This window comes from Microtus pennsylvanicus, chromosome 3, assembly GCF_037038515.1.
Source record: "Microtus pennsylvanicus isolate mMicPen1 chromosome 3, mMicPen1.hap1, whole genome shotgun sequence".
Taxonomy (NCBI): Eukaryota; Metazoa; Chordata; class Mammalia; order Rodentia; family Cricetidae; genus Microtus; species Microtus pennsylvanicus.
Window position 1 is genome coordinate 38,601,790 of NC_134581.1, and position 15,237 is coordinate 38,617,026.

Here is a 15,237-nt window from a genome sequence, read left to right on the forward strand (position 1 = left end):
ATGTTTTTAAGAAATATTAGCATCAATGCAAATTTAGTATTTTTGAAAATTTGCTAAATATTGCAAAGCTAAGTCAACCTAGATGTAGCCTATTGTAATTATAAAATTGATTTAAGTGGAGTTTTGTTGTATTGATACCTAAATGTGTTTAATTGTAAGCTTAAGGGGACTATACTGAATTATTAATCAATATTCAAATATGATATAGCAGCAAATTAGAAAATTGAATGTAGACATTCTCTACTTTTTAATTTTGTCTTTCTCTACTTTTTAATTTTGCGACCTAGTCATATTATTTTTCCTATTTAATTAGAGTTTTCTCATATAAAATAGCTCAAGTAGTACATGATATTTTTTTTTCTAGACTTTTCTTATTAGTACTTTATTTCAGAATATTGTTTGGGTAGTCTTTTTACAATTCATGTCTACCCTAAAAATTCAGATCTGATAAGAACTTTACTTAGATATACAGCTAATATTAATTATTCTACTTGTTATTTTTAATGTAAATAGTTTTAATTTAATTCAATAAGTCTTATATTAGTAAATATTTTTGTTTTTTGGTTTTTTTCTTTTAAAATTCTATCTTCAAGATTGAGCTTTTCAAAAACGATTGTCATTTTAATTGTGTTTATGTAGGGGAGTGGGCTAGTGTGCGTGACTGCCTGTGCCCAATCCCTCAGGAGCTGGAGTTAACAAAGGAAGTTGCAAGCTGCCTCATGTGGATGCTGGGAGTTGAACTGGGATCCTCTGCAAGGCTAGCACAAGTTCTTAACTGCTGGATTGTATCTTTCCAGCCCCAAGATTGAACATTTTTATTAGCTGCAAATTATGCTAGATTTGAGTAATTACCTTGCTTTCTTTTATATTCCATATTTGCCTAGCTACTAAGATAGACGATTGATAAGGACCTGAAAGAGAGGAACAGGTTGTTCTTTTAAGGAAAATTTGGAAAATATTCACAGTGAAAACAAAGTATTGTTTTAGTTAGTATTTGAAGGATAAATTAGAATTTTATTATGTATATCATTATGGTGAAATTTCAAAGAACAAAGAGAATTCAAGTGTTTTTGTATGACTGGCATGAATAGGAGGTGCTAATAAATAGGTTGGGTTAAATATATGAAATTCTTCCATGTATCTGAGCCCTGATATGACGTGTTCTTCACCTGCTTAGCTTAAGTCTCCATTTAATTGCATGCATTTTCAGAGAAGACTGCTCTGACTTCTGACTTACCATAGGTGTCTTTCCATTGCTCTTTTTCTTTCTCCTCACTTATTTTTGCATCTTTTATAGTCTGCGTTTACCTGCATGTTTATTGTTTAATTGCCCAATCATAATTTTAGTTTGCTGTAGTACAAAGATCTTGACATCTAATTTGTCACTGGATCTTCAATATTAGGCGTAAGTCTTAAGCACATAGTAGACAATCAAGAGTTGGTTGAATTAATGAGACAGTGTCAGAAATTCAGGTGGAAGTAGGAAATCCGACTTTGGCTTCTTGATATATGCCTCTGAGTGTTCGTTTTTTTAATTGGATAATGGAGCTAATAATTTTGTTTCCATAAGATTTATAAACATTTGCCTCATGATGAGCACGAACAATTTGCAGTCATCTTTCTTATCGTTACTTTTATAAATTAAAAATAGGTTATGGAGGTCATCTTTTCATTTCTTCACTTATAGGTAATCATTTTAAGTCTTTACCACAGGGAAATTAATATTTAGTTATGGACTTCTGTGAGACTGGTTAGTATTTTTTGTGTATTACATAGGATTGAACCAAGTTTTAAGCCAACAAGCAAACCAGGATATCAGTCCTTTAGACAGCATGATTCAAAGACTACAGCAGGAACAAGACCTGAGGCGTTCTGGTGAAGCAGGTGTCAGTAATACCAGCCGTTTAAACAGAGGTAAGCTGAGATTGTACTTCGGAAAACTGAGACCATCTAATCATCAGCATTAGAGAAGTTACTAAGCAATTATAGTACATCCATAAAATGAAACAGCCTACCAAAATGATTGTGTTTTTTGAAGAATAAATACAAGGTTTGACATTACAGATGGATATTCTTCCAAATTTCCTAAAGTAAACATTAGAAATTGGATTTTGTTCACCAAAGTAGTGTTTTGTAGTCACAGTACCTAAACTTAACACTCCATAATTACGATTCATTAATATATCCAATTAGTTGAATAACCACATTTCTGTTTTCACTAAACTTTTACCTGTGGTTTTGTTCCTGATAATGGTAGATGAATTATTTGCTGTAAAAGCTTTTTATGGAAGAAAATATTTTTTTTTATTACGAACTAAGTGAGGTGACTGTCTAAGTAGAACTTAACCACCCCCACCCCCCACCCCCTCCCCGTAGGCTCTGGAAGTTCTACCTCCGAAGTTCATTCACCACCAAATGTAGGATTGAGGCGCAGTGGACAAATTGAAGGTGTGCGGCAGATGCACAGCAATGCTCCTAGAAGTGAAATGGCCACAGAACGAGACCTTGTTGCTTGGAGCCGAAGGGTGGTGGTACCTGAGCTCTCAGCTGGTGTAGCTAGGTAAGGGGAATTATCAATTGGTATTTCCCATAGTTGCTTGTATTCATTTTGACTAATATTTTTGAAAATACCTTTCCAACCTAGTGATTTCTTTTAAGCTAATATGTAAAGGCAAAAAATGAATTGGCTAAATTTGTTTTTCTGGATCATTTGTGTAAATGGCATAAGATGAGGGGTGTTTAGATAGGAGAAAGTGTTGTCCATTAGGTTGAGTTCTGGTTCACATTTTACTGTGTCCTATTGCTTTCCTTTGTCTCTATGTGAGTAGGCACATATATGTTTGTGTGTATGTGTGGAGCCTAGAGGTTGATGTCAGGTATTTTCCTTTGTCCTTGTGCGCTTTATTTTTAGGCACCTGGTCACTAACTGAACGTGGAGCTCATTGATTGGCAAGGCTAACTGGCCAGTGAACTCATGGGACTCACCTGTGTTGTGTGTGTGCCCTCTCCTATAGTCCCAGCACTGGGGTTAAGGATACACTCAAGCTGTTGCATCTGGTATGTGGGCAGGTGCTAGGGATCCAAATTCAGGTTTTAATGCTTGTTCAGTAAGTAATTCTTTTAACTCGGGAGCCTTCTCCCAACCACTCCCATTTAATATCTTAAAACACATCTTATGGGATTAGGTATAATTATATAGTGAATTTAGTGTCCTTTACTCATTTACATCAGGTTATTCAGAGGCATAAAGAAAATATACCTATTAGTGGTAATACATAAATATTTTGCATTTGAAAATACTTTTCATCCCTAAGTACGTACGTATATGCTAGAAAAATTTTTACATTTATTTTGTGTATGTGTAAGTACATGAACAGCAACATACGTGAAATATCAACCTATCTACTGTCCTCCATAATAAATAAAAAGCATGAACAAAATGTGAATTTGAGTCTTTAGTTTTTTTGTTTTGTTTGTTTGGTTTGGTTTCTTGTAACAGTTCTGGCTGTCCTGGAACTTGCTTCATAGATCAGGCTGGTCTCAAGTTCCTCCTGCTACTGCCTCTTAAGTGCCAGGATTAAAGGCTTGAGGTACCACTGCCTGGCCTTTTTTAGGCTTTTAATAATAGTAATTATATAATTAATTTTTAAAGAAAGTCCTAATATTCACATAGGTTTTACTCCATGATTAGATAATTATTAGAATTTGTGTTAGGATATAGGGTTGAATATCTGATATATAAACAATTTTGATAATCTCAATCTTTAACAATGTTGAGGTTTGAAGGAAGTTTAGTAAAATTTATTCTTTCAAAAAATTTTAGTTTTATCGTTTTACCTGTATGCCTGATGCCTGTGGAGGAGAAGAGAAGTTGCCACGTTCGTTGGAGCTGGAGTTAAGATAGATGTCAGCCACACTGTTGGTGCTGGGAATGGAAGCTGGGCCCTTTGCAAGAGCAAAAGTGTCTTAGCTGCTAAACTATTTCTCTTGCCCCTGACATTTTTCTTCTCAACACCGGTTCTGAACTGAACGAGAGAATATCATAGAGGGAAAGGATTAAATCAGAATAATTATTCTTTTTGATGATGTTATGAATAATGTAACTTTAATTTCACTTTAGCCTATCTAAAGCTAAGTAAACTCCATTCACAGATAGTTAATGAGCCACAGTTTTCCCCAGAGTTGTGGAGAAAATAGTCTGCATTCAGTGTATAGGAAGGACTAGGCTATGCTAAAACTACATTTTCATTCTAGACATTCTGCATCTTCTGCTTCTTCACTAGAAAGGATTGAGTGTAAAGATGTATTTGCTAGTTGATTGTTCTTAACATGAAGTAAGGAAGATTCCCCCCACTCCCAAATAAGTTTTACTATTTTGTCACTATATCCTTTTGTTTATTATCTTTAAGTCTAAGGTCCAACAAGATTGTGACTGTCACTTTAAAGGTCAAAGTGTTTGATTCAAAACACCTAATATAAGTACATTCAAAATCTTACTATGATTTAAACTTGGTGGGCAATTTAAAATTTTGCTCAAAGTGGCCTTGAAATGAGGCAGGGTAGTGCACTAGTTCACTTCCAGACAAAGGGCTTATAGCTTAACATATAAAATACTTCTAAAACTCAGTAAACAGAACAACCCAACTGCGTGAAGTGGCTCATTAGTGTGACCCTAGCTCTTTGCAAGAAGATCAAGAAGCTGGGCTGTGTTAGTTTTTTTTTAAAAAAATCCAACCACAAACTGGGCAAAAGACCAGAACCAGCATTTCACCAGAGAGGATGGTAAACTAAGCGTATAAAGAGATACTCAGCACCATTAGTTATTGGGAAAATGCAGAGTAAAACGAGAATGAGATACCTCTGTGTATCTATCAAATTATCTCAAATAATAAGTGAAAGCAATGAATGTTGAGTAGTTAACAGAAAACTGCTATATTTGCGCTTTTTGTTTGTTTGTTTGTGATAACATAAACATGACACAGACTGGAATACTGTTTTGTACTTTATTATACAACTGTCATATATGACTCAACAATAGTATCTTGGAAATTTACTCTTATTTGCATATAGTAATCATGCATAGTAATGGGCTTCATTATAACATGTGTGTGATTATTTTGATCATTTTCATCCCATTCCCCTTTGCTCTCTCATATGCCTCCTGATAATTTTCATTGTCTCTACTGTTACCCTTTATACTTTCTGTATTTGTTTGTTGTTTAATTAAGGTTGTTGAGTGAGCATAGATGAGAATAATTTATAGGAACCATGGGTAACTTCCCGGTGGCTATACCACCGATTCTGACTCCTCCCTAGCAATCATTAACTACCCAACAGCTTCTCAGGGAGGGGTGAGAACTCGTGCCCTTACCCTAAAACTACCATCTGTAAATCCTTAGAGATGTTTGTGACCTCATGGATTCCTCCCACATCCATCACAAAATTTAAGGGCCTAGTCTTGTAAAGGCAGTCACATTTGCCATGAGTTCATGAGTGCAATAGCCAAAAACTAGGGGAGCAAACCAAATTTCCTTCAGTTGTATATGAAGTTAAACTGTGGTATATTCTGCTTTGTTGAGGAACAACTTATTGGTGAAATAACTTAGATACATCTTTATTGATGGACCAGTCCAAACGTGCATACTGTTTGATCTTATTTATAAACATTATTGAAATGATTAATGTTACCGGGTTAGAGAACAAATTATTGGCCAGTAAGATGTAGGAGAAGGGAGAGTTGAGGTGGAAGAAAATGTTGGTATGATAAGAAACAAACAAAACAAGACATTTTTGTGTAGATTGAGCGCTCTGTATATTAACTGTTGTGGTAAATAATATACAATGCTATGTGTAATATATTTGCTTAGAGCTAGCATCCACAACAGTAAAACTGGACAAACCAGATAATTAATGGTTTGCATCAATATCAAGACCTTGGTATTGATATTATACTACACTTTCACAAGATTTTGCCATTGAAGAAAATTGAATAAAGACTACAAGATTTTCTGTGCTCTTTTTTACGTCTATGTGAATTTAGGATTATTTCAATATAAAAGTATAAAAACTCAAATTTAAATTTGAGGTTGGTTGTTTTCTGAAGATTTAACTTCATTTTTCCATTAAATATGACTATATACATTAGAGATTTAAGTAAAATGAAAGTATCAGTATGCTCTAGTATGAAAGTATTGACAATGTAAGTATGCTTTAAATATTAATTTCCTTCCTGTTATGAAATCTCTTGGGAAAAATTAAGGCTCAAAAATCAAATTACCTTGCAGGTCAACAAAACTTCCAAGTTTAAGTAAAAGTGAAATTCTGTTGTTCTAAGGAGTTGGATTAAATGAAATTAAAATCCAAAGTCAATTTTTTTTTCGTTTTATTTAATTTTATCTTGATGTCTGGTATAAAACCTGATTTTGTTTTGAGTACTAGGTATCTTGTTTGACATGTAAGATTGTCTAGGCACAAGCCATATAACCTAATAAGCTGTCTTGATATAACTTCATAGAATTTAATACTTGATTGATTTATCATTACACAGTAGAAACAGTTTGAAATGAGGGGAGAAGCAAAAGAAATCTCTTTTTAGTATTTTAGTTATGACCTGAACCACATGTTCTACCTGGAAAGAAAATACAAGACCTAACTTCACATTGTTACCTTAATAACTAACATTCGTTTGAAAGGAAATCAGTTGTAAAATTGTAGATGAATGTGACTTTTAATATTCTCTTTTAGTAGACAAGAAGAATGGAGAACTGCGAAGGGAGAAGAGGAAATAAAGAGTTACAGGTCTGAAGAGAAGAGGAAACACTTGACTGCTGCAAAAGAGAACAAAATTCTTACTGTCTCAAAGGTAAATATTAATTTGATATTTAATATTATAGGGGTAAATATAACCACTTTAGTGCTTTCTTTTAAAATTAAAAGAAGGATTTAATATTATAAGGAAAATAGTACTAATTAAAAGTTTCTATATATCCTGGTTGTTTATTTCAATTATTTTATTTCTCACTTAAAACTTTGTTTCTGTCCGGGCGATGGTGGCGCACGCCTTTAATCCCAGCACTCGGGAGGCAGAGGCAGGCGGATCTCTGTGAGTTCGAGACCAGCCTGGTCTACAGAGCAAGTTCCAGGACAGGCTCCAAAGCCACAGAGAAACCCTGTCTCGAAAAACCAAAAAAAGAAGAAAAAACAACTTTGTTTCTGTATTTCCTGTTTTTTTAGTATATCATGTATATATTATATTCACTAAATTATAATCATCCTATTGAAAAGTAATTTTTAGTTCTTCCGTAGCTTATTTTTCTATATGTTGATGTTTTAATCTTATCTGTTATTAACTATCACATCAGCTGATGTCTATTAAAAAGAATAGCGAATAGCCCCCTTTTCTCTTAATGTGGATAGGTTGATGGCTGGAGAGATCCCTTAGTGGTTTTGAGTACTTTCTGCTAGTAGACAGAACTTGGGTTTAGCCATTAACAATTGTCTTCATTTCCAGGGGACCCAACACCTTCTGGCCTCTGTGGGCACCAGGAATACATGTGACATGACTCACATATAGATATACAGCCAAACATAAATAAACGCTTAAAAAATAAAGACTGGTAGAGTGTTCCTAGTGTAAATAAACCCTTAAAAATAAAGACAGGTAGTTTGTTCCTAGTATTTTTTTTTTTTTTCAGTTCAGTCGTTCTACACTCTAAGGCTCTTATTTGCCCTCCTCTAGCTTAGCTGGAAAAGTTTTAGAGCCATTAGTTTTGAAGTTTAGGAAAAGTACATAAAACAGCTTCTCAAGGAACATTCATTATCACTGAGCAGTGATCTTAACAGAGAAAAAAATTACTGGTTTTTTTACTAGCTTACAGTGGGCTAAACAAATTGAAAAAATTCTTTTCATATAAAATTCTTTGCAACTTTGCTGTTAAAGGCTACACTTACAACCAAAAATATAAAACCTTAGCAGAGGTTGACAAGATTGGCTCAGCTGGCCAGGAGTTTTCTGCCAAGCCTGATAAGCTAAATTGGATGCCAGGAACCAACATGGTGGAAGAGATCTGACTGCACAACATTGTCCCCCGACCTCAACATGGACACCACATATACACAAACACACAAATAAGGAAATGTAATTTAAATTTAGCAAAAAATCAAAAAAGCCTTTGTAATCCAGGGTTGAGAATGGCGCCATTTGGTGAGAACTGAAGACTTGTTTTCCTACTCCTCCAGGATTGGTCACATACCTGAAGATAGTGGAACTCTTCAGTTCAGGTTATAGGATTAAGGGTCAGTCAAATGAGAAAAGTACAAAGAGTATGTATGCTTCTCCTGTGGGATGCTCTTTGATACTGCTTTAATAACATTATGCCAGACTCATCATTGGGCAAAGCATCATCACTTGATACTCTGATAAAGTAGATTTCATTTTGTGTTGAAGGACAAAAAAAAAAAAAAAAAAAAAAAAAAAAAAAAAAACAAGTGTTAGTTAATAGCCAGCTTTCTGTTTACTATACCGATCATTGAGGCATTTAAAATTCCCAACTATGATGTGTGATCCTGTCTCAATGAAAAACAAAACAGTATTCTTCTTAGATTTTTATATTTTTCTTAGATTTTTTTGAATTGGAATTTATCTTACCAGAAATATCAAATTGTGAATGATGTTTTTGACAGTAACAATATAGCAATTTTAAATGACAGGAGTTTGAGTAGTTAGAAATTTTTATGCCAAATGAAAGGAATGCTATATTAAATTCTTAACAGTGGATTTAACAGTGTTTAACAAAGTAGAACATTATTTCCTTTATATACCTTTACATGCTTTCTAAGATTTCTATAACATTTAGAACAGATGTGTTTGGTGAATCACTTTTAGCAGTGAGGATATAATTTTAGATTTAGAGTTACTTTGTATAAGGTTTTTCTACTATTATCTTCTTAGTGTCTAATGTTGGGTTCATTTTTTTTTCTTTTAAAGATTTGTTTTGTGAATGGTTGCCTGCTTGTATGTATGTGTACCTCATGCATGCATTGCCAGTGGAAGCTAGAAGAATTCAACAGAACCCCTGGAATTGGAGTTTTAACAGATTGTTAGGAGCCACCCACTGTGTGGGTACTGGCATCTATACTGTGGTCTTCTGCAAGAGCCCCCAGTGTTCTCAGTTGTGCCATCTCTCTAGCTCCTAAGTTCCTTGGTTTTAGGGGAATCCTTAGGATTTTGCTTTACTTTTTGTGTTTTCATGTTTGACTATGACGTGTCTAATGTAAGTTTTCTTTCATTTTGTTCAACTCAGTTCTGAAACATTGTTTGGGGTGGAGTTTTGTTTGTTTGTTTTATAGATTTGGGGTTTTTTTTGTGTTTTGTTTTGTTGTTGAGGCAGTTTCAGCTCTGGATCCTCTTGTCCCAACCATCCTTCCAAGTATTGTGTTTTCCAGGCATTCATGAATCAGTAAAATTTCTTTTTATTTGAAGCTTTGAGTAGTGATTAGCCTGTTTCATAGTCTCACTCACTAGCATACATTTCAGTCTGTATGGTCAACCTATTCTCTTTCCCCATTACTAATTAAATGATTAGGTTTTTTTTATTTTAAAGACCTTTAGTAGATTATTTTTCATAGTGTCTGATTTTCTGTGACAGGGTCAATGCTTATGGATGCTCTGCTTCTCACTCGTGAAGTTGCTTTAACTTTCCTAGGAACATGTTTTATTTGAATATATCTGTCACTGTTTGACTTTGTCAATTTTTTTCTTGATTGTTTTCATGTGCTCTTCTACAGATGACTTGTTTTTGGTGGGGGTAGGGTATGAGACAGCCCTGGCTGCCCTGGAAAACCAAGGCTGACTTTGAACTCATAGAGATCCACTTTGCTCTACCTTTCAAATGCTCAGATTAAAGTGTAGTGATACCTTGTTTGTAATCTAATAAATAAAGCTTACCTGAAGATCAGAATGCAGAGCTAAGCTACTGGTTAGCCATAGAGACCAGGCAGTGGTGGCACCCTCCTTTAATCTCAGCACTCAGGAGGCAGAGGTAGATAGAACTCTGAGATCAAGACCACCCTGGGCTACACGAGATTGATGTAGTCTAAAAGAGAATCAGAGCCAGGTGGTGGTGGTTCACACCAATAATCACAGTATTTGGGAGTCAAATGCCTTTAATCCCAGCACTGGGGAATTGGAAACAGGAATGATATGACTAGACAGAGAGAGAGGAATGTAAGGTGAGAAGATACAGGAGTTCAGAGGTAGTCTGAGGATGTAGCCAGAGGTTTTATAGAGATAGTAGCCGCCTGAGGATTCGTATGGACAGGATCACCCCTTTGGTCTGAGCATTGGTAGAGGTAAGAACTCTCCAGTGGTTCTAGAGAATCAGTGATATTTTTTTTTTATTGAGAAAAAGAAAAAAAAGTTTCCGCCTCCTTCCAGCCTCCCATTTCCCTCCCCCTTCTCCCACCCTTCTCCTCCTCCCCCCACTCCTCTCCCCCTCCCTCTCCAGTCCAAAGAGCTGTCAGGGTTCCCTGCCCTGTGGTAAGTCCTAGGTCCTCCCCCCTCTGTCCATATCTAGGAAGGTGAACATCCAAACTGGCTAGGCTCCCACCAAGCCAGTACATTGCGTTGGATCAAAACCGCGTGCCATTGTCCTTGGCGTCTCATCAGCCCTCATTGTTCGTCATGTTCAGAGAGTCCAGTTTTATCCCATGCTTTTTTTGGTAACAGTCCAGCTGGCCTTGGTGAGCTCCCAGTAGATCAGCTCCACTGTCTCAGTGGGTGGGTGCACCCCTCGTGGTTCTGACTTCCTTGCTCATTTTCTCCCTCCTTCCGCTCCTCATTGGGACCTTGGGAGCTCAGTCCAGTGCTCCAGTGTGGGTCTCTGTCTCTATCTCCATCCATCACCAGATGAAGGTTCTATGGTGATATGCAAGATATTCGTCAGTATTGCTATAGGATAGGGTCATTTCAGGTTCCCTATCCTCAGCTGCCCAAGGAACTAACTGGGGACATCGCCTTGGGCTCCTGGGAGCCACTCTAGGTTCAAGTCTCTTGCCAACCCTAAGGTGGTTCCCTTAACTAAGATTTGTGCTTCCCTGCTCCCCTATCCAACCTTCCTTTATCCCAATCATCCTGTTTCCCCAAGTTCCCCCCATCCTCCCCTTCTCCCTTTTCTCTCCCCATCTCCCCTTACCCCCATCCCACCCCACCCCCAAGATCCCAATTTTACCCCCCCGGCAATTTGTCTACTTCCCATAGCCAGGAGGATAACTATATGTTTTTCTTTGGGTTCACCTTCTTGTTTAGCTTCTTTAGGATCACCAATTATAGACTCCATGACCTTTATTTATGGCTAGAAACCAATTATGAGTGAGTACATCCCATGTTCATCTTTTTGGGTCTGGGTTACCTCACTCAGTATAGTGTTTTCTATTTCCATCCATTTGCATGCAAAATTCGAGAAGTCATTGTTTTTTTTACCGCAGCATAGTACTCTAATGTGTAAATATTCCACACTTTCTTCATCCATTCTTCCATTGAAGGGCATCTAGGTTGTTTCCAGGTTCTGGCTATTACAAATTCTCAACAGAAGAAGTTCAAATGGCCAAAAGACACTTAAGGTCATGCTCAACCTCCTTAGCGATCAGGGAAATGCAAATCAAAACAACTTTGAGATATCATCTTACACCTGTCAGAATGGCTAAAATCAAAAACACCATTGATAGCCTTTGCTGGAGAGGTTGTGGAGGAAGGGGTACCCTCATCCATGGCTGGTGGGAATGCAAACTTGTGCCACCACTTTGGAAATCAGTGTGGCAGTTTCTTAGGAAATTCATGATCAACCTACCCCTGGACCCAGCAATACCACTCTTGGGAATATACCCAAGAGATGCCCTATCATATGACAAAAGCATTTGTTCAACTATGTTCAAATCAGTGATATTTTAAATATGTATGAATTTTCCATAATATGACTGTTAAACAAGAAAACCTATTCCCTTAAATCCTATCGTGAGTAAATTTTATTTTTTTCAGAATCATGCTCATGAACATTTCATGGATCTTGGGGATTCTAAAAAGCAACAAGCAAATCAACACAATTACCGTACAAGATCTGCACTGGAAGAAATGCCTAGGCCCTTGGAGGATATAGAAAATGGGACTAGTTCTTCAGATGTAAGATCTTAGCACATTCCCAAATATCTGTATCACTTATACTTATTTTTCAAATATGACTTTCATTATTTGCATTCTTTGATTACAAATGTAATTTTTATATGGCATGTTAGATTTCATAGTAGCCATATCTTTGATTTACTATAGATCTACTTCCAGAGATGCCACAAATTCAGCCTCAAATTTGCAAAACAAATAGTCCATATGGGTTATTCTTAGTTCTCTCTGGTAAAATTTTAGAATACCTCAGGAGTAGAGTATGTTAAGTACAAAATGCTAATTAATAGAAATCCTGCTGTAGGGTTTTTATTGCTGTGAAGAGACACTGTGACCACAACTTTTACAAGGAAAATATTTAATTAGGGTGGTTCACTTAAGAGTTCAGAAGTTCAGCTTATTATCATCATAGTGGGGAGCAAGGTGTGTGCAGGCAGACATGGTGCTGGAGCTGAGAGTCCTACATCTTGCAGACAAGAGGAAATTTACTGGCAGTCTGGCTGAGGGAAGCTTGAGCAAAAGAGACCTCAAAGCCTGCCTCATGGTAACACACTTTCTTCAACAAGTGGAACTCCTATGGGAGTTATTTTCTTTCAAATCACCACATCCTTTAAGGGTTCTGAGATTCAAAATGTCTAAACTTTATATCATTATAAATGTTATTTTATATATATAATGTTGTATCATTATAACATTAAATGGTGACTAATCATTAAATGAGGTTCCCTTTACATTAAAGCAGAACTGTGAAATTGTTACCATGCTGCTCTGCTTTAGTGTGACTAAGTAGTAATTGGAAGCAGTTGACCATTTTGATTACTTTTAACCTCAGTAACATGCTTTACTATTACTTGTACACAGATTTCTCTACAGGTATTGTCCATACCAGTTTGTTTGTACATTTTTAAAAGTGAAGTCAATCAGCAAACAGCAGTCATCTTATACAGAACTTCAGTCTAAATCCTTTTCTCCTCCCTTCATACTTCTTAACTGTTTTAGTCTTAAGAAATGTATATACCCTAGATGATGATAGTTATTCTATTTTGAAACCAAATTATATCTTGGTGTTAAACATATTTAAGAATTTCCTTGAGTATCTGAGGTAGCCCTATTAACAGTGTAAGTTAGTCTCCAAATCTCTGGTAGAATGAAATTATATTTCTACAGCCCAGCACTTAGGAGACTGAAGCAGGATTTCTGAGTCCAGAAATTTGAGGCTTGTTTTGGCGATAAGTGTTTAGACTCTATCTTAAAAACATTTTTTTTAAACTAAAAGTTAGAAGAAAAATTTCAGTTAATAATTCTGTGATTTCTTTTTCCAGTAGGATTTACCTTTTTTATTTTCTTATAGACTAGGGTTTTGACTAATAAAGAAGATTCTTGAAAGAAGGAAAGAATCTTTTCTCATATTAGCCAGAATAAATCATCTGTTTAGTCACTTTTCTTTGCAAGCAAATTTTCTCTTTTGTCTGTTATTTCTTCTTTTCCATGTGGTTAGTCTTTGTCAGACTATGCTGCCTCCCACAGCCCTGCCTTTTTGTTTTCTTAGAATAGTTGCTTTTTGCTAGGTCCACATTTTCTTCCAAGAGTAACCAGTGGCCTCACAGTGCTTAACACAATGTTATAATTACCTAAAAATTATGTTAGTATACATTAAGTTTTAATGGTGTGCTTATTCTAGCAAAACAACAGAACTACAAGTTAATTTAGCCTGATATGAGAAGTTCAAAGGAAGGTTTGATTTTTATTGAATAGTATATTGCTCAAACCTAAACCCAGTGATATCAGCCTCATGAATAGGTCTTTGCTACCTTGTCCATCTGTTGATTATTTGGGAAGACCAAGGAATATAAAGTACACATGGACAAATCATTTGCTTTATAAGATCTTTATTTTTGACAGATTTATAATATTTTTTATTACTTTAAAAAAATGCCAATCCAAATTCCCTCCTCCCACTCCCTCTACACACTCTTCCCCCCCACCTCCGTCCAATCCTAAGATAGGGTAAGGCACCCTGCCTTGTGGAAAGTCCAAGACCCTCCCTGCTACATTTAGGTTGAGCAAAGTATACATCCAAAGAGAATAGGATCCCAAAAAGCCAGTACACGCATTAGAGACAAATCCCAGTGCCACTGTCATTGGCCCCTCAACCTACCCCAACTGTCAACCACATTCACAGGGACTAGTTTGATCCCATGTTCGTTCACTCCCCGTCCTGTTGGAGTTGATGAGCTCTCAGTAGCTAATGCAAACTGTCTCAGTGGGTGAACCCTTCATGGTCTTGACTTCCTTACTCATACTCTCTCTCACTCCTTCCGCTCTTCATCTGGACCTTGGGAGCTCAGTCCAGTGCTCCGATGTGGGTCTCTGCCTCTGTTTTCATCTATTGTTGGCATGAAGGTTCTATGTTGATATTTAAGGTAATCATCAGTCTGACTACAGGGCAAGGCCAGTTCAGGTACCCTCTCCTCTACTGCTTAGGGTCCTAGCTGGGGTCATCCTGGTGGATTCCTGGGAATTTTTCAAGAGCAAAGTTTCTTGCTAACCCCATAATGGCTCCCTCAATCAAGATAACTCTTTACTTGCTCTCATTTCCGTCCTTCCTTCATCTCGACCATCCTATTCCCTCAAGTTCTCCCCAACCCTCCTCTCCTCCTTCTCCTCTTCCTTCTACCCCCTGCCCCCATGCTCCCAAATTTTGTCAGGCAATCTTGTCTGTTATATTCTTTTATATACAAAATTTTATGAAGTACTTTTACTATTCAATTTATTAGGAACTTGGATATTTTGACAGTTACATAAGTGGCATGAAAATTTCAGTTAAGTTTAGCATCCTTTTAAAGCTGTTAATAAATTTTTTTAGAAAAACTGAAATATGTTAATAGAACATAATTTTTAGTGGAAAGAAGCCTAACCTTTTTGGTTGAAATATTTTGTCTTTTATTGTTTTGAATTTAGAAACAATAATTCTATATCTTTTATTTCCCTCTAAGGAAATAACATGAAATACAAAAACAACTATAATTTGTTTATAGATTCAGTTAGTTTTCCTAAACACTTGA

The 15,237-nt window shown here is 36.2% G+C and overlaps 1 protein-coding gene across 4 annotated transcripts in view; it reads left to right on the forward strand.

Moving 5' to 3' along the window:
• The window catches only part of Phip (PHIP subunit of CUL4-Ring ligase complex), a 121,048-nt gene that overhangs the window by 68,151 nt on the left and 37,660 nt on the right, over positions 1–15,237 (forward strand). For 3 of the 4 annotated variants that reach the window (XM_075965114.1, XM_075965116.1, XM_075965117.1), the window contains 4 exons: positions 1,777–1,914; positions 2,377–2,560; positions 6,745–6,862; positions 12,035–12,175. In XM_075965114.1, coding sequence (XP_075821229.1) covers positions 1,777–1,914; positions 2,377–2,560; positions 6,745–6,862; positions 12,035–12,175 — 581 coding nt within the window. The remainder of the gene's footprint in view (positions 1–1,776; positions 1,915–2,376; positions 2,561–6,744; positions 6,863–12,034; positions 12,176–15,237) is intronic. The other variant, XM_075965115.1, reaches the window with a different exon arrangement.